Source organism: Silene latifolia, chromosome 2, assembly GCF_048544455.1.
Source record: "Silene latifolia isolate original U9 population chromosome 2, ASM4854445v1, whole genome shotgun sequence".
In the NCBI taxonomy this organism is placed as follows: domain Eukaryota; kingdom Viridiplantae; phylum Streptophyta; class Magnoliopsida; order Caryophyllales; family Caryophyllaceae; genus Silene; species Silene latifolia.
This window is the reverse complement of record NC_133527.1, coordinates 193,633,046-193,656,786: the sequence shown is the minus strand read 5'-3', so window position 1 is coordinate 193,656,786 and position 23,741 is coordinate 193,633,046. Positions and strand designations below refer to the sequence as shown.

Sequence of the window (23,741 nt, the reverse complement as noted above, 5' to 3'; positions counted from 1 at the left end):
ATTTAATCATAATGCATGAATTCTATGCATGAATTATTTCATTCAACATAGCCAATTATAAGATGACAAATGTCGAATCCACACGCTTTCAACCCAGTTTTATATATATATATAAGATTTATGCCTCCCCTTAATTACTTTTGATACGGTTTTCGTGCTAGTTTATATCATTTACATGCCTTTTATATTAGAATGTCGATACTTTCGCCTTTTGATGTTTAATGCAGGAATGATGCATTTGAGGAGCAAAAGAATGAAATGGGCATCGCGGAGTGAGCATGAAGGGATACACGAAGCATGACACGAGAATCCATAAGAATGAAGGAAGAGAAGTTAAGAAGAAAACACGAAGAAAAGAGCTTCTTATTACAAGTGCCTACTTTTAAGAGCCATATCTCGAGTTCTACAACAGATTTTCAAGTGATTCGAATTGGAGGTGAAAGCTTATCTTCTTAGCTTTCCAACGCCGCAAAAATCGCTTGTTTCTGACATGTAACGAAGAAATGGCGGCCGTTTGAAGTTCAGTGCGCGAAGCAGGAAATTGGTGCCTCGATCGAGTCAACCTTGGCTCAATCGAGGAACTTCATGCTCGATCGAGTCACTCTAGACTCGATCGAGGAACCAAACTAATAAATAAACTTTGCAATGTCGAGAGTTGGGGTATCTAGGAATTGGTGCCTCGATCGAGTCAACCTTGGCTCGATCGAGGAACCACTAGTTTCCAATATTCCGCAAATTTCCTTAAGTCGGTTATGACTACTATAAATACCAAAACTCGTACTCTAGGTTATTTTATGCTTTATTTTCAGTAGGTTTAATATAGCTACCTTAGAAAACTCTCTCAAATACTTAGTTTAGTTTATTTATTGTTCTTCCTTCCGGATCTATTGCCTTTAATTACGGTATTGTTCTAATCTTTCTTCAATTATTATTTCAATTACTTGTTTATCTTTATCATTGTTCATCATGTTTTCCATTACTATTATTGTTATTCTTTCTATTATGCGTAGATAATTTCCTCATCTAGGATGAAGGGGATCTAGGTTAATTAAAAGGGGAAAATTGATTAATTGCTAGGGAAATCATATAAGTTGTCGTTTGATTATTGTTCTTATTCTAGTTAATTAACTTAGGCCCGAGTTGTTAATTAGTGTAGCGAATTAATCCTTTCACCGACCGGGTTAGAATTAATATAGGCTGCGATAATCAAATAGATTGTATCTAATTATAGCGACCGCATGTTAGAATCGATCTAAAGGGCATAATAGAGTCGACCGATCTTATGACCTTAGACAACTTGGTAGATCTAGCAATTGATTAATAGACCCCATATAATTGACCTAGTGAACCGGAAATCCTAGACTCTTTAATATTATTGTTATTCGTCTTTATTTACTCGTTATTAGTTAATTAGATAACAAACAAAACAAACCCCCAAAATTGGTTACCTTAAGACGGATTTAAATATAAACAAACTAGATAATCACCGCCTCCCTGTGGATTCGACCCTGACTTACCGCTAGCTATTTTGTTAGTAGTAGTTTAGGTTTACTTTGATTAAGGTGATACGACTTTAGCCTTATCACACGATTTCTATTGATCTTATTCACACCATTCTTGAACCGAAACTAACGGCTCAAAAGGCCTGGGAACGCTTGGAAAATCTCTTCCAGGATAATAAAAATTCCCGAGCCGTCTACCTCGAGCATCAATTCACTACAACCAGACTTGAAGATTTTACGTCGGTGGCTGCCTATTGTCAAGAATTGAAGAAACTCGCTGACCAATTGGGCAATGTTGGTGCCACTGTCACTAATCAGCGTCTGGTTTTACAACTCGTGGCTGGGCTCAATGAAAGCTATGACGGAGTTGCTACACTCATCCAACAAAGCTCTCTGTTACCCTCTTTCTACGAAGCTCGAGCTCGTTTAATTCTTGAGGAGACTCGCAAGGCCAAACAGGTGTCTTCCGCTGCCACATCTGACAACTCTGCCTTATATACGGCAGTATCTACCCCATTGGACTCCTCCAAATCCAAAGGGAAGGGTCGCAACAACGACCGCGGCAAGGGAAAAGGCAAAGGCAAAGGCCGCGGCGGTAATAGCAGCAGTAATTCCAACAATCAGGCCAACAATCAGGCTCAACAGGTTGCGTCCTCCAACGTGACATCCTCTGCCGCTGCTCCTGTTTCTGCCGTACCTCAGTGGCCCTCTTACCCACCATGGACGGGATGGAACGCATGGGCACTCCCTCCTTGCCCTTACCCAACGGCTGCCTGGGCAAGGCCACCAGCATCTCGCCAACCCGGCATCCTCGGTCGTGCCCCACACGCATATGTTGCTCAGTCTGCTCCTTCTACTATGCCTACTGGCATTGACCAAGCTATGCACACAATATAATGACACTTAATCCCCCTGACGGACCTTGGTTCATGGATACTGGCGCAACCTCACATATGACCTCCACTCCACGTAATCTCTCGTCTTATTTCAATTTGAGAACAAATCGTAATATCATCGCTGGCAGTGGTCAGGGTATTCCAATTTGAGGCTATGGTCACGCAACTATCCCAAACTCTGACCCACCTCTCAAATTAAATAATATCCTTCACTCCCCTCACCTAATCAAAAACTTAATATCCGTTCGGCGTTTCACTATCGATAATAATGTAACTGTCGAATTTGACCCATTCGGTTTTTCTGTGAAGGATATCCAGACGGGGACTCCAATACTGAGATGTGAAATTCAAGGAGACTTATATCCACTATCCACCAAAGCCACCAACCGTGTGCATCCGCTTGCCTGTTTTACAGCCCTATCACCAACCGTATGGCACAGCCGGTTAGGTCATCCGAGAGAGTCTGTTTTAGCATCCCTTAGGCGTCAAAATTTAATTTCTTGCACTAAATTGTCTAGCTTAGCTAAGTGTCAGTCTTGTGTCTTAGGCAAGCTTGTTAAATTTCCGTTTCATGATTCCAATAATGCTACTCTCTCGCCATTTGCTATAATTCGTTGCGATTTATGGAGTTCTCCGGTTTTGAGTGTTTCGGGTCATAAATATTATATTGTCCTCTTAGATGATTTTTCCAATTTTTTATGGACATTTCCAATTGGTAAAAAATTTGATGTCTACAACGTATTTACTACCTTAAGACTACGGGAAGTTAGCTATATCTAAGAGATATGATAACAATATGATAATAACAACATGATAATATTAACAACTAATTACATTATCTAAGAGTAAATAAGTAGAGGGTAAGTAGTATTAGCCATGATCCTACAATCCTCCCAAATAAGGCAAAGATTATGAAATCAACATAATTAGCAAGACAATCAATCTCCTCCTCAAATCAAGCAATATCAATCATTTTATGATTCTCCATATAATGTAATTATAGTAAATATATATCTATAGGCTTAGCATTCATCTTATATAAATACATAGATCATCACCTTGTATATTCATTCAGTTTTACATTAATAATACACCTTGTTTATATTCATCTTATATAAGTAGAGGGTAAGTTTGCTTTTCGGTTTGAGCTTTGCTTGCGTTGTTATGCTTGTCTTTGAATGACGGTCTTCATGTGGTGTTTAATGCGTGATTATTTATTCCTAAAATTATTTATTTTCGAAACAAATCTTACGTACTCGTGATCGATCGTGTTAGAACATGGAAGTGTGGTTACTCGCAGCTACTTAAGGACATAACCATTATTTCTTAATACAAAAACAGAAATACTGTATTAGTCATTTCGTCTCATTGTAGACGGATATATCCGTCTAAAGATGTAGACGGGTTAAATGTCACCATTTTCATAATAAGACAACCCTCACCATCTCACTTGTTGTTTGTCTTATTATGAAATTGCCTCTAATTGTAACAAGAGAACTTTGTACAAAAAAACGAGTTAACCATTTGGTACTTGCCGTCTAATATCATTTTGTTCTTATTTTTCGGGTGCTATAACTTTCAATGCTAGGTTTTTCTCCCCTCGAAACCTTTTTGCCTATGAGTTGCGATACTTGCAATTATTCCTAGGACGGTAGATTATATCACCTTGTCATATGATGATGCTTGAAAATATTTAGACTATATAATATGCAACTTAATCTATTTACTTTTAACTTGGTAAATTGGTAATATAAACCATTAACCAATGTACTGACCACTATTTGTGATAAATCACTAGACTGGCAGGGTGTCTGAACACATTAGTCAAATATGATATATAAATGTGGTGTGTTCATATTAGTCAACTGAGTCGTTGTAGTATAGTGGTAAGTATTCCCGCCTGTCACGCGGGTGACCCGGGTTCGATCCCCGGCAACGGCGCTTTTTTTTTTTTTTTTTTTTAAACCATCATGTGTGACATTTCCGGTCTTTCTGCTACGTCTGTGCTAACACATGATCTAGCTACTTCAACAGCTTTCCACACGAAGTCATGATTTACATCTCCTCTACTAACCCTGGAATCCAATGTATGTTGTAATTATTTTGAAACATTTCTATAATATTATCGTTGGAGCTTGGTACTTTGCCTGTGATTAGTTGGATCAGAACAACCCCAAAGCTATAAACATCGACTTTCTTGTACATGCATTGTATATTAAATTATACTCTATCCATTTCCAACTAGGCCGAAATTTTGAGTAAGACAGTTTTATTGGATTTTAGTGAAGCTGAAAGTTGAAAACTTACCCCTAAACACGTTTTACCATAAAACCGTCTTAGTGTCTTACTATTATCTGATATAGAATCAAATACATTATCATAAACACTGAAGTAGTTGCAGTGGACAGTGGACAGTGGACTTACTCAGGAGCAGCATATCCAGGGGTACATATGACCCTTGTATCTACAGTGGTAAAACCTTCCGGAAATATTTTAGAGTAGCCAAAATCTGCGACCTTTGCCTGTAGTTTTTCATTTGTTTGATGTAACAGTATATTTGCAGGTTTCCCATCTCTGTGAACTATAGGCGGGTTGCAATGATCGTGCAGGTAAAAACAACAGAACATGCACCAGTTAATTAACAGTACACTGTGTGACTAAGGGCTTGTTTGGATTGAGAGAATATCGCAAGGTGTAATGGAGGGAAAAACAAGGATGAAATGTAGATGTAGAGAATTAATGCTTCAAATGATTTGCATGCTTCTATAGAATAAATTTTCAGAATGAAGCAAGTCAAGCAACTACAGTTGGTCATTGAATCATTGCAATATTACAAATTCTCAGTGACCCGTCACAAGAGAGACCAGTTGTTGCAATATAAGTATACTACTCTTTGTCGGAAATCAACAAGGACTTTGAGTTTATATGATTTATATATCCTACTGAGTAAATATTCCAATAGACTTCTGCTATTCTAATATGCTACTTGTTCACATAAACACTCGTTCAACTGTTGAAGTCGCTCTTTTATTTTCACCTTTATTTTAATCAGGTTTTAATTAAGATCGTTTTAAACAAGAATTGCGAATAAGTTTACCTAAAATGTTTAGTTCGTGGTCTGAATTGCACTACCCAGAAAGTTGACCGAAATATTAATCATTGAGGAAGAATATAAAATAATGAGACTACCTCCAATCCGCCATGTTACTTTGTCATACTTTCCCAGTCTCCCTCTTCCATTTCTCTTGTATTAGTAGTAGTTGTTATTATTGTTTGCTGGACCCTTTTGTAGATCAACTGTTTTATATTTTGAGCGCTCCCAACTATCAACTACGTCGTTGTAGTATAGTGGTAAGTATTCCTGCCTGTCACGCGGGTGACCCGGGTTCGATCCCCGGCAACGGCGTCTTTTTTGCTTTTTATTTTCCCACAAAACTAGGCTACTACTCGTACTTTTTTGAGTGAAAGTTATCACTGCCGAGTGCGGAGTAATGGGGCTTCTCTGCCCTTGAGTCAATTTGTAATCGTATATCGGTCGAACCCAAACACGATGTAGTGCTTGGTTTACATCTATATTCTATTTATACTAGTTTTAAACCCGTGCAAAATTGCACGTGTTTGCATTTAGGACGGTATGAATGTTTTTTGATGAATATTTTATTTTTACATTTCTATTGTAATTATCTAATAGTTCTATATCAGTGATCTACATGTTTAGTGTAGATCGGTGATCTAACTGGAAATGAACATTCTCTACGTAAATAGGATGCGTTAAAACCACAACTATCGGGTGAATGTTCATTTTCAGTTACAGACGGATTAACATCAGTAAGAGTTTCACCATATTCGGCACATAGATCTCTCACTAAGCGCTCAACAACATCGTACTATCTAGTTTTAAAAATTATTTAAGTTAATATAATTTATTCGTAATAATTAATTTCATTAATTTATGTAATATATTCTCATTATATGTAATTCATTCTCGTAATTAAATGTAATTTATTCTCGTAATTATGTAATTTTATTATTAATTATGTAATTCATTCCGATTATATGTAATTTATTTCATTTATTCCGATTTGTAATTCATTCCGATTACATGCAATTAATTTCATTTATTCCGATTGTATGTAATTATTTCATAAATTTTTTTTAAAGACGGAATTGTCGCATGGTTGTATTGGCAAACGATTTGAAGAAATAAATTCTTTGCACACCAACGGGACCCACCATAACCTGAATTTCTCAAAAAAAAAAAATTGTACAAATGACGTGGCGCATTCTTCATTCAGCATTGTCTTCTGAATTAATAAAGATAAAATTGTACTCATTTAACTTTACTGACATGTCGATTTTGACAAATATCTTCTCACTTTATACGAATTACTAACATATTAGTGTTACCGCTAACACGGTGATATGAAACTACTAACATATTAGTGTTACCGCTAACACGGTGATATCTTGTCACTATATCCTATTCTAATGTCTCAAATACCGTTCACTGATCTGTCTTAAGTCTAAGTCATGAATACTGTGAAAGCAGCAGTTGGAGAGAGTCATACATAATATAACAAATGTCATATGAGACGATCTAATAATAATCGAGATAATTAAATGGTGCCCATGATATAAAAACAAGCACCAAGTTAAAAGAGAGTTATCAAATTATAAATTGGTTTCTAACGTTAAAAAGTTCATCAACATCAGAAGGGCTATAAAAAAGAGTTACTACTTCGAAAAAAATGATCTCATATACTCCGTATAATCTTATCACGAGATCTCGGAAATTTGGCTACAGAATATTTGTTTCAGTACCTTGAACCAAATGTTAACACAATTCTTTGCATTAACAACACTACCATAACTGTACATGGGTTGTCATGCCATTAGGCCACACTTGTCCTCCCGCTTCTTTTCGGGGTTGGACAAGTGTTCCGCTGAATTATTAAAAAGGGCAGGTAAATCCAACCCTGCAAATAAGAAGGGCGGTATTGACACCAAGAAAAGCTCATGATCTCAGACCGCTAGTCGGTTATAGACTAATAGCTGAATATTAAACGTCTTGTTGCTAATTGCAGATGACTTTGTAAATCTGGTTCACAGCATGATGTGCCTGTTGCCAGTCACTGGCTAGTGAATGGAAAGCACTGTGCGAAAAGGTAAGCAAATCATATTTACCTGGACCAGTGTTTGGGTTGCAGTTTCACAGTACAGTTTCTGGGCTTCAGCTTTCAACAACAATATAGCCTTATCTCAAGGGAATTAGGGCCGCTTAACATAAATTTGCATTGCTGACACAGGTAGGGGGGAAGAAAACAAAAGAAACGAACACAGTCGAAAAAGGTAAAACAAAGTTAAATTAAATACAGTAAAAAAAAGGGAAAACAATAGAAATGTGGCAAAGTTGAAATCACACCGAAAAGAATTAACATCAGTAACCCGTTTACCAGCAAAGAGTGGCTTACACGAATGGAACTTACCATGGATTCTACTAAGCCGATATTTGGGTATAACAACGGAGAAAAAAGGATGGTAGTTCATTTCCTTTTTGAGAAGAAATGAGAGTTCCGTAAAGCTAGAACCAACAGAAAATCTTTGAAGTGTTGTTATTGAAGTTGATCAAAATAGAACTAAAGTCTTTTGAAGGAAGCTTTATTGAATGTGCATATGCAAACATAAAGACTTGTACTTTTCTACAACTTCCAAAAGCATTAAGTCGACGAAGGCTACCCCTTACTAGAACCACAATCACGAAAACATGAATTCTTATTTCTTAGCATTAAGGTATCAATAAAAGAAGGGAAGATAATGCTGACGTTTCTAATCAGGAAAACATAAATATTAGGGTTGGTCTCATACGTGACACCGCCTCATGCAAGACTCATCGTGCCCTCTTAACCGTAATAGACATGCATAACCTACAAATACAGAATAGCTCTCAATTTAAGTTCACCGAAGTTAGCTGAAAAATGTATTCCTCTCTGCAATAAAGGAAGAACATGCTCATATTTTCTCTCAAACACATGGTACAAATTGGCAAAATACTCCGAGCTTGTAACTTGTTCCCCTAATTCAACTAACTAGAACACGAAAAGAAATTGATGCAGACGGCAGACCGCATTATCTGACAGGCCTCAGCCTCTACTCAATAACTTGTTTATAAACGCAACTTATCCGTAAAAATCATGACATATTCCCTCAAGAACATTTTGAAATGTATGACCCTGACTATCAAAGTGGTTAGCAACTAAACTAAGGTCGAAAATTTAGAATTAAGAGATGAGGTACATTAGTTGGCAGCAGGCTTGGATGCATCATCAATGGAAGTTTTAGTATCAAGTCGATCAACGGAAGGGAATCCGGAAGCTTCAGCTTCCAGGAATCTACTCAACTGTTTATCTTCCAAGTGTTGCTGAGAAAAAAGCAACATACATACATTAAAACCTAACCTATTATCCATTCTTATTATCTTAGTTAATATCGAAATATAAGAATGAAAATCGATGCAGAGAAGAGAACATACAGAAAGACAGGTAGAACAAGTTAAAAAAAAATGAAAACACAGTCGGAATGGTAAAACAAGTTAAATTAACATACAATAAAAGAAAAGGCAAATCAATAGAAATGTGGCAAGTTTGAAATCACACTAAAAAGAATTAGCATCAGTAACCCGTTTACCAGCAAAGAGTGGCTTACACGAACGGAACTTACCATGGATTCTACTAATAAGTCGATAATGGAGTCAGCTTATGGCAAGGATTTGACAGTCAAGTTGACAGTATATTGAAGGACGTTCATTTAAGCGGTGGAGCTATTTGGGTATAACAACGGAGAAACGTAAAGACTTGTACTTTTCTACAACTTCCCAAAGCATATAGGAAGACGAAGGCTATTCCTGACTAGAACCACAAATCACGAATTCACGGTAGCCTAACCTGAATGCTTAGGATTAAGGTATCGCTAAAAGAAGGGAGGATAATGCTGAGTTTTCTAATCAGGAGTACATAAACATCAAGGTTGATCTAATATGTGACACCGCCTCATGCAAGACTGATTGTGCCCTCTTAACCGTGATGGACATGCATCACCTACAAATACATGATAGCTCTCAATTTAAGTTCACAACCCCAGCGGGGTTAGCTGAGAAATATATTCCTTTTTGAAATAAACGTAAGAACATGCTCATATTTTCTCTCAAACACATGGTACATATTGGCAAAATACTCCAAGCTTGTAACTTGTTCCCCTAATTCAACTAACAAGAACACGAAAAGACATGCAGAATCCAGACTACATTATTTGACAGGCCTCTCCTCAGCAACTTGTTTATAAACGCAACTTATCCGTAAAACCCATTAGATATTCCCTAACTATCAAAGTGGTTAGCAACTAAACTAAAGGTCGAAAATTGAGAATTAAAAGATGAGGTACATTAGTTGGCAGCAGGCTTTGATGCATCAAATCGATCAACGGAAGGGAATCCAGAAGCTTCAGCTTCCAGGAACTTACTCAACTGTTTATCTTCCAAGTGTTGCTGACAAAAAAACAACATACCATACATTAAAACCTAACCTATTCTCCAATCTCATTACCTTAACTAACATCGAAAAATAAGAAAAAAGAGAAACATACAGAAAGACAAGTCCTGTATTTCTGCCATTCAGCGACACACTCTTCGTTTTGCCATTGACCCTTGACGAATTTCTCAGAATACCAATTGTTAAAACAGTTATGGTAGGCAGTTCTAAGATGAGCACAAGGAGAAGTTGTTGAACAAGGAGACGACGTTGGAGATTCAGAGGCTTTCTTTTTAAAAATCCCCATTTTCAGATTCTCACTTTTATTTTCCTCCTAAACTTTGATGCTTCAGCAGTTGCAATAAACCCGACCTGGGCGGGTTTCAAACCAGACGGGTAATGAGGTAGTACGGTCCAACTGTGCCCCACAAGTCAATTACTAGCAGCTGCGGGAGTAGTGAAGGTAACAATAATAACAGCGTAAGCTTGATAATTCCAATTGGCAGCAAGATTACTGTTTATAATATGAGAATTGATTCATATTATTGTCATTATTGATTTCTGGTAATCATTGATTCATCCGTAATTATTGCGTGAGACGGTCTTATTCTATGATTTGTGTTGATTCATTGATAATAATTATCAGCCATATTAATTACCCAAATGAAAAAAAAATCAGATCTTTTGAGTAAATTGAAGAAGAAACTACAAAAATAATGAGCATTCAAAGAGTAAAAGGAACGAAAATAATACCAGATAAAGATGGTGGCGATCGTCGGCGGGTGGAAGAAGTAAGGGTGGCTGACGGAGGACGATAAGTCGACGGTGATAATGTGGGTTTCAGTCTGAGAGACTTGAGATACGAGGGAGGAATGTGATTAGGAAGAGTGTCATCTGGTTCGGGTCAGTGAACCGTGGTTTTTGAAAAGCAAAACGGAAACGAATCGGTTTTTGTATAGGCGAGCTGGTTGACTTTTACGGTTTGGTGCACTTAGCCTTAAAAAAATGAACGTTTTTGGTTTTTCGGCCCGGGTTTAATGATTCGGATACGGATGAATAGACCTGACAAACGTGTTATTCGGTTCAATTTTGGATCAGGTTAAATCAGTTCGATTTTATTTGGGTTCTTTTCAGTTAACAACTTTAATTGGTTTTTGCTATTTTGAGTTGGGTATGATCCAAGTTGGGTTTAATTCAGTTCAGTTAAATTTTGGGTCATAGTTTTCTTGAGTTGAGAGTAAAAGATTAGCTTAAATGAGTCTTATTCTTTTCAATTTGAATGTAGTGATTCATAATAGTATTAAATAATAAATAAAAAAATCAATGAAAAAACACCTAAATTTGAGTTTATGAGGAAATAAACATTTTTCATTCAGGTCAATCGGATAAGTTCTTATCGGTTCAGATATATTCAGGTTCGGGTATCATTGGGTTATTATGGAGTTCGATTCAGTTTTGGTTCGATTTGGATTGAGTCGGGTTTCAGGTGTTATTTAATTTATTCATATCGGGTGTTTGATCGGTTATCAATTCAGATATTTTTAATCGATTTTTCGAGTTCGATTTTATTTTACCAGGTCTAAGCATGAAGAGCCCTAACTCCCTAAGGACAAGTCTTGTAGCTGAAATTATTTTGTTCCGAATGACCAAATACTTCAATTGTAATAGAGAATTTTGTACAAAAAACCACTTTGGTACTAGCCGCTTGAAATTATTTTGGTATGGGCGATATTTGTCACAAGCTTGTGACGGGTCAAATAAAACTCACTTGGGTAAATAAAGACAAGTCATTTGTGATCACTAGACACTCTTACTTTTGTCTCATCTACCCAACTGAGTGATACTTGATCCGTCAGAAGCTTGTGACGGATATACCGTTCACAAGGGAGACTTATTGATGTTCCGGTTGATATAATTTTACATAGGTCTTACTAGGGGTGCTAACGAGCCGAACCCGAATTTGGCCTTGCTCGGCTTATGCTCAAGAACTAAAACTCGATCTCCAGCCGATCTCGAGCTTACCCGAGCTTGTAGAAAATGTGCTCGATATCAAGCTTGCGAGCTTAACGTGAGCTCAAGCCAAACTCGAGCTCAAATCGAGCCTATATATAATGGTTAATTTTTTGATTTTTTTTTCTTCCGATATTTTCAATAACAAGGCTCGAAGGTTAAATGTAAAATATTTGGCAAATTTGTGAGACATTTGATATACGTGATACAAATCATGATAATTTTTTTTTTATAAAATATGTGCAATAACTTATATAATCACACAAGTTCGAGCCGCTCACGAGCTTTTCGAGCCGAGCCAGCGTTTGCTCGGCTTGACTCGTTAAGCTCTCGAGCCAAGTCCGAGCTCGAGCCGATCTCGCACGAGCCGAGCTTTGACCGAGCCATTCTCGAGTTGCTCGCGAGCTGTCTCGTTTCATTAAAACCCCTGGGTCTTACCTATTATTAAACCTTAAATTTTGGCTTCGGCGTATGCGGACATGTGTGTGATACAGACCTCTATACAAGGATATAAAAAAGTATTATTGTTCATATTTGCCAACTAAGTCGTTGTAGTATAGTGGTAAGTATTCCCGCCTGTCACGCGGGTGACCCGGGTTCGATCCCCGGCAACGGCGCATTTTTTTCTCTTTTTACCCTGTGGCAGTGCTCTCTATTCTTCAGCACTTTTTCTTGTAGTTTTAAAGGTCAACTGAGTCGTTGTAGTATAGTGGTAAGTATTCCCGCCTGTCACGCGGGTGACCCGGGTTCGATCCCCGGCAACGGCGTTTTTTTTGCTTGACTTAAGGCTGTCAGATTGCTCAGGTACATGTTTTTAACCATTATACTACTAGTCTACTAGTTGCAACTGTGCAGGTATAAATTAGGCAACAGCCTGTTGTTTGATTACTTCATCCTCCTATTCTAATGTCTCATGTACCTTTCACTGTCCGTCTTAGTTCTAAGTCGTATGAATACGATGAAACCATACAGTTGAAGAGTCGTACATAATACTACCAATTTCCTATGAGACGATCTAATAATAATCGATATTAAATTCCTCATTGGCCACTTTCTGATGTTACATTTTTCAAGTGATGCTCATGATGACCTAATATTAAAAAAAGGCATACGTAAAAGAGGCATTATCGATTATAAATTAATTTCTAACAACGTCAAGAAAGTTCATCGACTAAAAACGGTTATTGATCTAATACAGTCATATAGAAAAGTTAAAAACTACTCTGTATTCGTTTTATTACCTTTGATCGGTGATAGGCCGAAACAGCTTAGGACCATGTCAATGGTATCTCAACTTCATGCCAGTTCTTCTAAGGTTGTGATTAAGACAAATTTGAAGTAAACATGTCTTCCAATAAAAGGGTTTTTAATGAATGGCTTAAGTGCATAATCTAACTAAACAAAACACAAGTAACATAAAATAATACAGGAAGAAACATTCTTCTGAATTTCCGATATGAAGTCGAAGAACATTTCTAATCCACCAAACTATAAGGAAGTCAGCCATAAGACAAAAGTCAGTTACCATTATTATTTACACAAAGATGGTTAATATCCAACTGATATTACTCATCTTTTCCTTTAAAATATCATCTACATATGGCGCGACTGCATCGACTAAATCTCATTACATAAGCAACAGCTGCCAGCAGAACAACTTGAGCACCCTCGCGTTCCAAGCTGAACTGAATAGCACCCTTTGGAATCAACTTCTTCCTAAGGCGTCTAATCTTCGCTTTTATAATTTCACCAATGGCACGAGTGAAAATCAAGTTTACGCTCTTTTTTACTGCAAGGGCGATATTGAAACGCGCAGCTGTCAGGGTTGCATTCAGGCTGCTACCAGTAAAATAACAGATTCCTGCAAAAACCAGAAAGAAGGGATTGTCTGGTTCGAGGAATGTACTTTACGATATGCAGACAGAAACATTTTTGGCATTGATGAGGAAAATCCTAACTTTCTATATTACAATTACAGTGGGATTGCGAGCCAAGATCGTCTTGGGTCATATCAAGACAGATTTGATACCACAATGGCTGCCCTAATACAACAGGCAGCTTATAGTAATGAAAAATCTGGCGGTTTTGCAATCAAGGAAATCAATCTATCCTTGTCTGTGAAACTACGCGGTTTTGCTCAATGCACTCCTGATATTATTGGTGACTCGTGTTACAAATGTCTGAAGACTGCTCTCAGGGTAAGGGACACATGGGCTAATACTATGGTTTTCCTTCCAAGTTGTTTTTTAAGGTATGATGTGTATGGAACAGCGGAGCCTCTATCTCCGCCTCCTCCTCCTCCTCCATCTCACAGATCCTTACAAGGTGAAATACTTGTCGTACTGTTGCTTATTTAATTTAGCAGAGTTTTAATATCGTAAACATTCATACTTACGTTCCTGTTACCTTTGACAGCGCGCAGCATTATTCCCATTGTCGTTTGCTCTGTCGTCTTCATTCTACTGGCTGTTATTGGAGGCCTATGGTTATGGAAAAGAAAAAGCCGTAAACAAGGTAAATTTGAACTCTTTTCACCACCTTGGGCACCTTCATTTCTGACAGGATAAAAATATTATTCTGTCCCCGCCTTGTTACAGGAAGCGAACCTGTTATTCCAGATAGCCCTTCTATTGTAAACGAGGAGAAGGTGCAAGGATTCCGAAAGTATAGCCCTCCTATTGTTACCGAGGAGAAGGAGCAGAAGGTGCAAGGATTCCGAAAGTACACCTTTTCTCAATTGCATCAAATGACTAACGGTTTCATGGACCAACTAGGTAAAGGTGCTTTTGGAGTAGTCTACCATGGTTACTTATTAGACGGCTCGAGAGAAGTTGCTGTCAAGGTGCTAAATGAGCGCGATGCTCCTAGGCAATTTCACAATGAGGTTTCATAACTAAAACTAATTCTGAAATTAATGATATATAGTATATACTCCCTCTGTATCAAGTATATTCAAGCAAACCGTATTATTTTTCATGCAGATTGATGTGTTTGGTAAAATTTCTCACAAAAACTTGGTCTCTCTACTTGGGTACTGTGAAGATGGACCTAAATTGGCACTAGTTTACGAGTTCATGAACCAGGGCGACCTGAGAGGTCATTTGTCAGGTGAACTCGGTTTTTATCACTGAACCTCTCACTATCTCGAATCATTGAAAACTAATTCAGATGTCACAATGAATAGCCAATGCAGGTTCTTTAAGCTGGGCAAAACGACTTGAGATAGCTATTGGCACAGCTGAGGGTCTGTCTTATGAAACTCGTTCAGTTTCCGCTTGTTCATCAGAGCGGGTTTTATTAAACCTTTGTATAACTTGAACAATGCATTGCAGGATTACATTATCTGCACGATCACTGTGAAGAACATATAGTGCATAGAGACGTGAAACCCGATAACATACTGTTAACCGGAGAAGGAGAACTCCTACAGGCAAAGGTGGCCGATTTTGGTATAAGTAAAATCTTCCCGGCTGCAGATGTTACCACTTTACAGACGCGGATCATGGGTAGCCATGGTTACACAGCTCCTGAGTAAGTGTTTATGGACTCCACTTTACTGTCAGCTGACGTTTACAGCTTCGGAGGCTTACTGATGTTTCAATTGTATATAGGTACTACACAACAGGCCTGTTGAATGAGAAAGCTGACGTTTACAGCTTTGGAGTTGTTCTACTTGAACTAATCACAGGCATATCGCCACGCTTAGGGTTTAATTTGGTGGCATATTTCGACAAGATGATCAATGCAGGGGATATAGAGAAAATATTGGATACAAGGCTGATGAGAGATCGGGATCTGAATTACAGTTCTGTATGGGGGGCAACAGAACTAGCTAGAACATGTATTGAAGCTGATCAGAACAAAAGGCCAGGCATGGGGGACATCGTCGTTAAACTAAAACAGTGTTTGGATATGCAGATGAAGAATGTTGGGAGTTCTAGCACATGGTCTTCCTCTATGGAGATGATGCCTGTAATGAGTCCATATACTACTACAATGTACCCTCAGCCGCGATAATACGAGTGCTAAATGCATTCATCACTACATCTTCATGGCTTATCTCTTCTTCTATCAAAGTTTGTTCTTGAGTTCTGTTTAAATGCTGTTAACTAACTGCTGGCATGGGTTCTTTTATCATTCTTGTTCCTTCTTCTATTTATACTCTGCTCTTCATAATTTTAAGAAATGAATACAGTTCTAGATTTATAATTCTTATTCGTTAACTATGAGTAGAGAGACCTGGCAAATGGGTTAATCGGGTCAGGTTTGTGTCGAGTCAATTTGGGTCGGGTCAAATTCGGGTTTGCAAGAGTTCAGGTCAGGTAGGATTCGGGTCACTTTCGGGTCAACTATTATCAAATTATTTATGGATAATAATCAGTGTACAACAATATAAACATTTGGATCGGTTTATATTGGGTCACGTCAATTTAGGTTCATGTCAAGCTCGGGTCTTGAATTCGGGTGTCAGATCAGGTCAGTTTTGTCATGTCTATTATGTTCTACTCATACTTAGCCGAAGTGTCAGATGCAAATGTGTGCTGATGTATAAAATTGTACTTTTCTGAAGCAATAAGTCTCTTTTAAGATGAATATATCCATTTAAGATTAAAACGGGTCAAATACATGTCAGTTGCATAAATAAAGACGAGTCTTTTTCTAATATCTAGGCATTTTGTTTTTGTCTTACCTATAAAAATGGTAGCTAATTCAGGTGTGTTAATTAATGTTTATGTTTTGTTGATCAATGCAAACTTTTGACAGAACCGAGTAACAATTCAATTTACTGTAAAATCCAACGAAAAAGGACCCTTTGTACTGTGCTGATCCTAATGATAGAATTTTAGGATGCAAAATTGTTTCCAGTACTATAGAAAACGAATTATACAATTTAAGTTTCAATTTACTGTAAAAACAAAACAAATAAAGTTGGAACATTAAAATACAATTTACAGGTAAAACAATAGGATTGAAAAGAAGAATGGAGACATAACAGTACAATTTGCAGTAAAACAAATCTTACAAAAAAGAGCTTGCAAATTAGAGTACATGACCAAACACGAACCAAGACCCAAGACAAGGTCGCACTGGCCAGAATCAAGCATCCTAGCTTAAAGCCGGATAATATAATTCATACACGATGCTTCAAGCCTAATATACTTGAAATAATACCTTAAGCCAAATGTGTGCAGTGGATGCATAAGCCAGAATACGAAACTAGCAAGTCGTCAGGAGTCGCCTGCTACAAGCTTGATGAAGCATCACACGTCCTACTAAGAAAAGAAGTGCCAGGGATGATCTCCGGGAAGATGCTCCTTAATTTTTTCAAGTCTCTTAAGTATTTCCAAGAAGGAAGGCCTCTGAGTCATGTCAGCGGCCCAGCACTGCTCTATTAACCTATTATATTCATGAAAAAAAAAATCAGTTTCAACAATGCAAAACAATCATTTGCAGTAACTTGATGCTAAATGAAATCTCTAATGACTTTTTTATTTAATTCTTCCTCCTTTATAGTAAGACTACAGCAGGATCCAACCAGTCAAGTGTAACTTTTTTACCGATAGGTTCACCGTTCACCTAGAGAACGATCAAACTTTAGTGCAATGGACAAGAAAGATCGGTAGTCAAGAGTTAAATAAATATCAACTTTAGATGTGAGATTCTACGTAATTAGCATATGCATATATTGGGATAAACATATTCAACTTACTCTTTCAGTTCAGGAACACATCCCTTGGATCTAATATTAGGTCGGTGGCCTTCTGCTACACATTTTGCGGCCTCATATGGTTCATAGGTCGACATTGGGGGATCTCCCTCAAGCATCTGAAATGTATCAAAACAATGAGAAATAAAACGGAAAGACTAACCGCTCAAAACCGTGATTATGCATGAGCTCACCTCATATAATATCATGGCGAAAGAGAAAACATCAACTTTTTTGTCATATTTTCGATGCTTAAATACTTCAGGAGCCATATAACGGTCTGCTTTCACAAACAGTAGTAAATCCAATAATAATGAGTACAGTACAGGTGAAAAATAATATCCCATTTAGTTCTATAGTAAGATGACCACTTACAGCTTCCTGTTTCACCAGTCATTTTGTAAACATCATGAGCATGCTGAACCCGAATAAGCTTGCTAAGTCCAAAGTCACCAACCTTTAAGTGGTCTGCACTTGAGTTGACTAAAAGGACATTCCTGAAATTATTTCCCACAAAACAAGAACAAAGTTGGTCTAAGAGAGTAAGACACATTTACTTTCAAGTTGAAAGCGACTGCAAACATGCAGACCAGCTATATGTAGCATAAATTTGAATTGGTGCATGCAACTCTACCCCCTCGTTTTTTATTTCCTTTGATAAAATATTTAAAAACTATAAAAACAACAACAATGCACTAACCTTGGCTTTAGATCGCGGTGGATGATGACATTCGGTTCATTATGAAGATAAGCCATGCCTCTGAGAAGAAAAAAAATATAAGCACATGATTGGATTAGGTCTGTTGAGGTTAAAAAATAATCTTAGCATCAGATAGAAGAATTAATGATAACCATCAGGTTGAAGAATTAATGACAAATATTAACAACAGCAGCAGCAAACACCAAAGTGCCTCGACAGTTTCTGCCTACGGCCGGGAAGGGAGGTGTATTTATGCAACCTTACAGCATGATATTTAAAGCAAAATCAATAAGTATAACTCTCAGCAAAGTGGACTCCAAAATACCTTGCAATGTCCATCGCAAAATTGATTGCTGTGGCCGGACTAAGAGCTCCCTTTTCCTTCAGGTATTGATGTAGATCACCCTAACATATCAGTGAGAACACTCGGTAAGAATAAAAACCAACCTTAAAGAAGCGGGAGAGAGCACTAAAATTCAGCTGAATACAAAATCGCTATACCCCTCGTAAGTACTCAGTAATCAACATCAAAGGCTTCTTCTCAGTAACAGCTCCAAGGAATTGAACAATGTTAGGGTGACGAAGCTTCACCAGCAAGTTGACTTCATGCCTGAAATCCTGACTGAAAAAGGAAATAATTGGGAGAAAACTCAGCAGGTAGTCTGCACATGTTCACTGATGCTAGCAATTAATTATTACATCACTAGCTGGTCTTTAAAAGAAAACAAAGATTACCACAAAGATAAATATATCCAACTAAGCTACATGAGGTATCTCTTAAGCCTACAGCTTTTTTTTTTTTTTTTTTTTTTTTTTTTTGCAACCTTAGCCTACAACTTAAACACCAAGTATCTACTATTCTACTCTTTTATACAGAGTATTAAATATAGCACAAAACTTCCATTATCATCCTATTGACTGAACATGTCCCCTAACATGTATAAAGCTGATGCATTCTGAAAGTCAATGGCTTTACAATGTTAACTGTTACATATTATATCTCAAGAAGGGAATACTGGAATATAAGGTGATTAAAATAAATAGCTCGCATCCAGAAGTTAACAAGGAAGGTGATATATTTAAGTCTAAAGTTGTGTAGTTGATAGAGACACGGGATCATAGCACTAAGGAAATACGCTACAAATGAAGTTTCATCTTACGTAACCAGTTTATCATCCGTAAGGGATGGGAGTATGCGCTTGACTGCAACTGGAGTTCCCCGCCAAAAGGCTTTCAAAATTTCACCAAAAGACCCCTGCAAACATTGGAGATGTCATCTAAAGCCGGAATTGAACAGAAAAGCTCAAAAACTGTCCACATGATTTACAAAGTCATTTCAGAAGCTACAAAGCGTAGAGCTGCCAAGTAGGAGACACAATCAGAACAGGACTGCAGATATAACCAGAAATTCGGAAAGCTCAGAAAATGGAATTGTTTGCCATACGTGTGCAATCATGTAAAAGGACCCATCGAATAATTTATTACAAGAACTTCTCATAGTCAGGGAGGGCAATTCCTTAAACTCATATTGCTTCCAGGGCATGATCATTCTCATCACTGTGAGGGACTTGGGAAAAGAAACTGGAATTAAACGTGTTTAAATCAGAAATAGTAAGATGTATCACACCTTTCCGATTATTGACGAGTTTGAAAAATCCAGTTCAGATGGCTCTATTTCCCAGTCACATTTGTTTGGCAGAGGAGGGGGCACAGCTCTTGGTTCAAAATGGCTACCATTTTGCCCCTGCAGAAAAAAGTTACTCAGAAAATGTACAAAGCAAAAGTTATTACACTAACAAGATGCAAACACTAACATATCAGAGACAATAACAGGTGCAAGATTGAATCTAGCAGCATACAACAGCACATCTACAGATTCATAACAAGGCTACAGCCTACAGGTGTATGTGTTCGTTCTAAAGAATTGTACTCCGTAGATATATAACTCTCAGAACTTCGCCATAATCTCTTGATTATCAACTTTTGACGTCAGAAGGAAAGGGAAAATTTCATGAAAAAGACTACTAAAAGGCCACATTCATACAATTTGACACAATAAAATGAATGATGTACCTTGTTAACACCGTATTCTTAGTTTCTTACAAGTTATCATATTTTATTATGCTTACAAGTTTAATCTCACCAGTAGATTATGCACAGTAGTCACCAATTATCAGTTATCAGTTGCAATATTTAAGCTATACAGCTAAATATTAGATCACTGATCACCGAAACAACAATAAATCACCCAAAAAAATGAAAAAGAAAAAACATATAGAAACTAGTAGAAACATGGTCCATTTGATTAATGATCACAAAATATAATATGGGCAATAAATCATTGCACAATTCCAGTGAGAAACATGTGTACTAATTGTTGAGAGACAACGAAACGAAGTTACAAACTGAGAATGCTGCCATCAGGGAGAACTTACATAAGACAAGCCACCATATGTCTTTAAAAGTTCAATCATTCCATGTTTTTTTGCTCCTTCTGCATCAGCTAGAGGCTATTACATAGTGAAAGGACATCATCAGTTTTAACCCTGACAGTTGCTCGATGAAACAGTCGCAAAGAAAGGGAACATGAATACCATTGTTACTCCAAATGTAAATGACAAATAAGGCTATAGCAATCAATCAAGGATTTAACCCTAAAAAACAATATAATAGAAGTGTGAATTAATTGTATCTTATGTATAATGAGCTACGAAGCTCCTGTTAGCCACATTATGCTAGAAAGAAACCAGCTCTCCACGATGCTAGAAACACCAGATACTGAAACTGGTCAGCTTACCCTAATTTTTTTTTTCTTCCAACTAAATTAGATGTTTGCTTCACCATGTATAATGCTTTCTATGCCACATAGCAGAAATCTAATAAATATCGATCATCCTAATGTAGAAGTTGGCCATCTCCACTAACAGGAAGCATGAAATTTGCTGAAATTATTTCCCTATTCTTTAAGCCAAATGAAACAATGATCATTAGTTTTGCCTATGTGCGCTCAAGCCGAGGACTATGTCTCAAGATCTGCTATGGAGTATGAACCCACCATATGTGAGACATCATAGAATCTTGAAGGGTCATCTCTCATCTGTTCTCTATCATGTTCATGGCAGAATCTATCATGTTCATAGCAGAATCTATCCAGAGTTAATACCGAAAAAACTAAGTGATATAGCATCAGATCAGTGTCCATGTCATTGCTGATCATCAGCAACACTGGCATTCATTGAAAGAAAGCACAAGACTACACCTTTTCTCAGATTTCAAGCTTTGTTTTCCGAACACATTCATATTTTTTCATAGAATTGATAAAACCATTAAGAAATGAATTTCAGGAAACAATTGAACTCGTTTTCTAAGTGCTAAACATGGTCCTTTCTAATAAAAAGGCATTCAGTCAGACGATTGAATTCACTTGTCATGTATATCCAATCAAGAAAACCAAAACTATCGATAAAAAACCAATCACCTAGCTCTATCAAATAACATCCTGAATTACACATTACAATTTACGTCAATGAGACGAATAGAAGCAAGATTGTTCAATCTGTTAGTCTTAGTCCTATCTACTGTATCTCTTTGGATCAACTCCGCAACTAGCAACAAAATCAACCTTTCTTTGATCGACTCCTCGATACTAATAAACCCTAGCTAACAAAATGATCAAGAAAACACAAGTTTAATCCAACATTAAACTCAACCGAGTTTCCTCCGCTTTCGTCTAGTTCATCAATTCAATAACACTACAATCAATCAACAAGTATGAAAATTGAACACATATAATCATAACAAAATCACTAGAAACAACAATTAACATCATAATATCATATCAAATCAAAAATTAACACAAAAAAAAAAAAGAGAATTACAGTGTTTCTCCAGCGATCTTGAGCGTTAACATCCGCACCGAACTCAATCAAACATTTAGCAACGTTAATCCAACCGTGAAGCGAAGCAACGTGAAGCGGAGTGCGATTATCGTAATCCCTAGCATTGACTAAACTCGGATCTTCCTCAAGAAGCTTCCGGACTGCAACGGCGTCGTTTTGATGCGAGTGCCATAGAATCGCTGACGTTTTGCTCACTCTCGCCTTCTCCTTCTGCTTATCCGCCTTTTTAGTCGCAGTTGCGGTTTCATCAATGGCGGAATTCTCCGTCGAGCTGTCTCCGGTATCACTCATTATCACAATCAATCAATCAATCAAAACAATTGAATCGAATCGAATCGGATGGAACTGAATTGTGAATTATAGATTGAGGGAGTGATATGAAAGAGGAAGAAGGCGCGGAGGAAAGAGGGTGTGGGGAAGTTTGTTATTCCGTTTGTTTGTTGGTTTGTTCGATTTACGTTAAATGAGACACAAGTTCGGTACAATATAGTAGGACGGAAATTTGAAATACGTCTGCTATTCATGATATCTCAGTTAAATGAGTTATAAGGCGGTGTCTATTATTCAGAATACTTCCGTCTAAGTCAATTAGTTAAAGAAGGTTCGGTTAATAATATTAGTCAGCAGAATTGCATTCTGAATTTGTGATGCAGTATGAGTTGTTATTGAGCTGTGTACTGAATGTGGAAAGTGTTGGTTGACTGAGTGTGCAGAGAATGTGAGAAAATGGAAAAGTAGATTGTGTGAACTGTGAAGGATACTTGTTTTGGCTGATTTATGGTTGTTGAATTGGATGTATACTCATGTATAGATGGATGGAATAATTACGTAGTAGTTGTTATATTCCTTACATTTATTACTATGTTACACACATTTTATTCTTTATTATTCTATAACTATTTTTTATCTTAAAATTAAATTAAAAAAAATTCTCCCTCTCACACCGACACACCCTAAACAATTCATCAATAGTTCGACAATTATTGATCTTAATTCGCACATATCATCACAAGTAACTTCCCGTTCATCAACAATTTTATTAATACGTGTTTTGTAATTGATTGAATGAGTGTATTTTTATTTTATTTTTATTTTAAAAAAAAATTACAATTAGGGTTTGGATTTTGGTGTACATAATTTTACATCATCAGCCATAATTTTTTACATGATTTGGTTTCTCGGGTGAAAAATAATAATTTCGATAAAATATTCATAAAAAAATTTATCGAAATTATTTTAAACTCGAAGTTTTTACTGCGAATTCTTTTGAATATAAATTATGAATGGCCTTAGATTTCATTTTTTAAACCAAACTTGTAATCAAGAATAGTCAATTTCCTCGTACACGTAAACTCGTAAAGCCAATGCTTATGCAAAGGCAGTACCGTATTCAACCCACTAGAGGCTAGAGCCATTGATCTACAACCACCTTCAACCGAAACACCGTGATAGAATACCATTAAATCTCAACACCACCAAACACAAAAACCAGGATACATTATCG

At 37.1% G+C, this 23,741-nt stretch overlaps 3 protein-coding genes and 4 non-coding genes across 10 annotated transcripts; 5 read left to right on the top strand and 2 right to left on the bottom strand.

Moving 5' to 3' along the window:
* Positions 1-4,267: 4,267 nt before the first annotated feature.
* On the top strand, positions 4,268-4,339 carry TRNAD-GUC (transfer RNA aspartic acid (anticodon GUC)). The gene has a single exon. It is a non-coding gene; the product is annotated as a tRNA-Asp (tRNA).
* Positions 4,340-5,732: 1,393 nt separating this feature from the next.
* Positions 5,733-5,804, top strand: TRNAD-GUC (transfer RNA aspartic acid (anticodon GUC)). Its single transcript has one exon. It is a non-coding gene; the product is annotated as a tRNA-Asp (tRNA).
* A 2,563-nt stretch (positions 5,805-8,367) lies between these two features.
* LOC141644134 (uncharacterized protein At4g33100) lies at positions 8,368-10,851 on the bottom strand. Of its 4 annotated transcripts, none has more exons than XM_074453596.1 (4): positions 10,675-10,848; positions 10,037-10,367; positions 9,836-9,938; positions 8,368-8,816 (listed from the first exon to the last, which is right to left on the bottom strand). In XM_074453596.1, exons 2-3 carry the CDS (start codon positions 10,226-10,228, stop codon positions 9,837-9,839), a joined length of 294 nt encoding a protein of 97 aa, XP_074309697.1. In that variant the 5' UTR covers positions 10,229-10,367; positions 10,675-10,848; the 3' UTR covers positions 8,368-8,816; position 9,836. The 4 variants fall into 4 exon arrangements, with proteins under 4 accessions (XP_074309697.1, XP_074309699.1, XP_074309700.1 ...); XM_074453598.1 differs by having other exon boundaries at positions 10,037-10,293; XM_074453599.1 differs by lacking the exon at positions 9,836-9,938 and having other exon boundaries at positions 10,675-10,851.
* Positions 10,852-12,476: 1,625 nt separating this feature from the next.
* On the top strand, positions 12,477-12,548 carry TRNAD-GUC (transfer RNA aspartic acid (anticodon GUC)). Its single transcript has one exon. It is a non-coding gene; the product is annotated as a tRNA-Asp (tRNA).
* A 78-nt stretch (positions 12,549-12,626) lies between these two features.
* On the top strand, positions 12,627-12,698 carry TRNAD-GUC (transfer RNA aspartic acid (anticodon GUC)). Its single transcript has one exon. It is a non-coding gene; the product is annotated as a tRNA-Asp (tRNA).
* A 777-nt stretch (positions 12,699-13,475) lies between these two features.
* Positions 13,476-15,948, top strand: LOC141641874 (cysteine-rich receptor-like protein kinase 19). Its single transcript, XM_074450516.1, has 7 exons — positions 13,476-14,256; positions 14,347-14,445; positions 14,529-14,815; positions 14,913-15,039; positions 15,125-15,175; positions 15,264-15,462; positions 15,543-15,948. Exons 1-7 carry the CDS (start codon positions 13,476-13,478, stop codon positions 15,946-15,948), a joined length of 1,950 nt encoding a protein of 649 aa, XP_074306617.1.
* An 824-nt stretch (positions 15,949-16,772) lies between these two features.
* LOC141644133 (serine/threonine-protein kinase VIK-like) lies at positions 16,773-22,749 on the bottom strand. The gene is made up of 11 exons (XM_074453595.1): positions 22,217-22,749; positions 20,774-20,848; positions 19,966-20,082; positions 19,499-19,593; positions 18,840-18,960; positions 18,664-18,743; positions 18,339-18,398; positions 18,014-18,135; positions 17,833-17,918; positions 17,642-17,757; positions 16,773-17,328 (listed from the first exon to the last, which is right to left on the bottom strand). The coding sequence occupies exons 1-11, from the start codon at positions 22,526-22,528 to the stop codon at positions 17,205-17,207; spliced, it is 1,308 nt and encodes a 435-aa protein (XP_074309696.1). The 5' UTR covers positions 22,529-22,749; the 3' UTR covers positions 16,773-17,204.
* Positions 22,750-23,741: the final 992 nt, after the last annotated feature.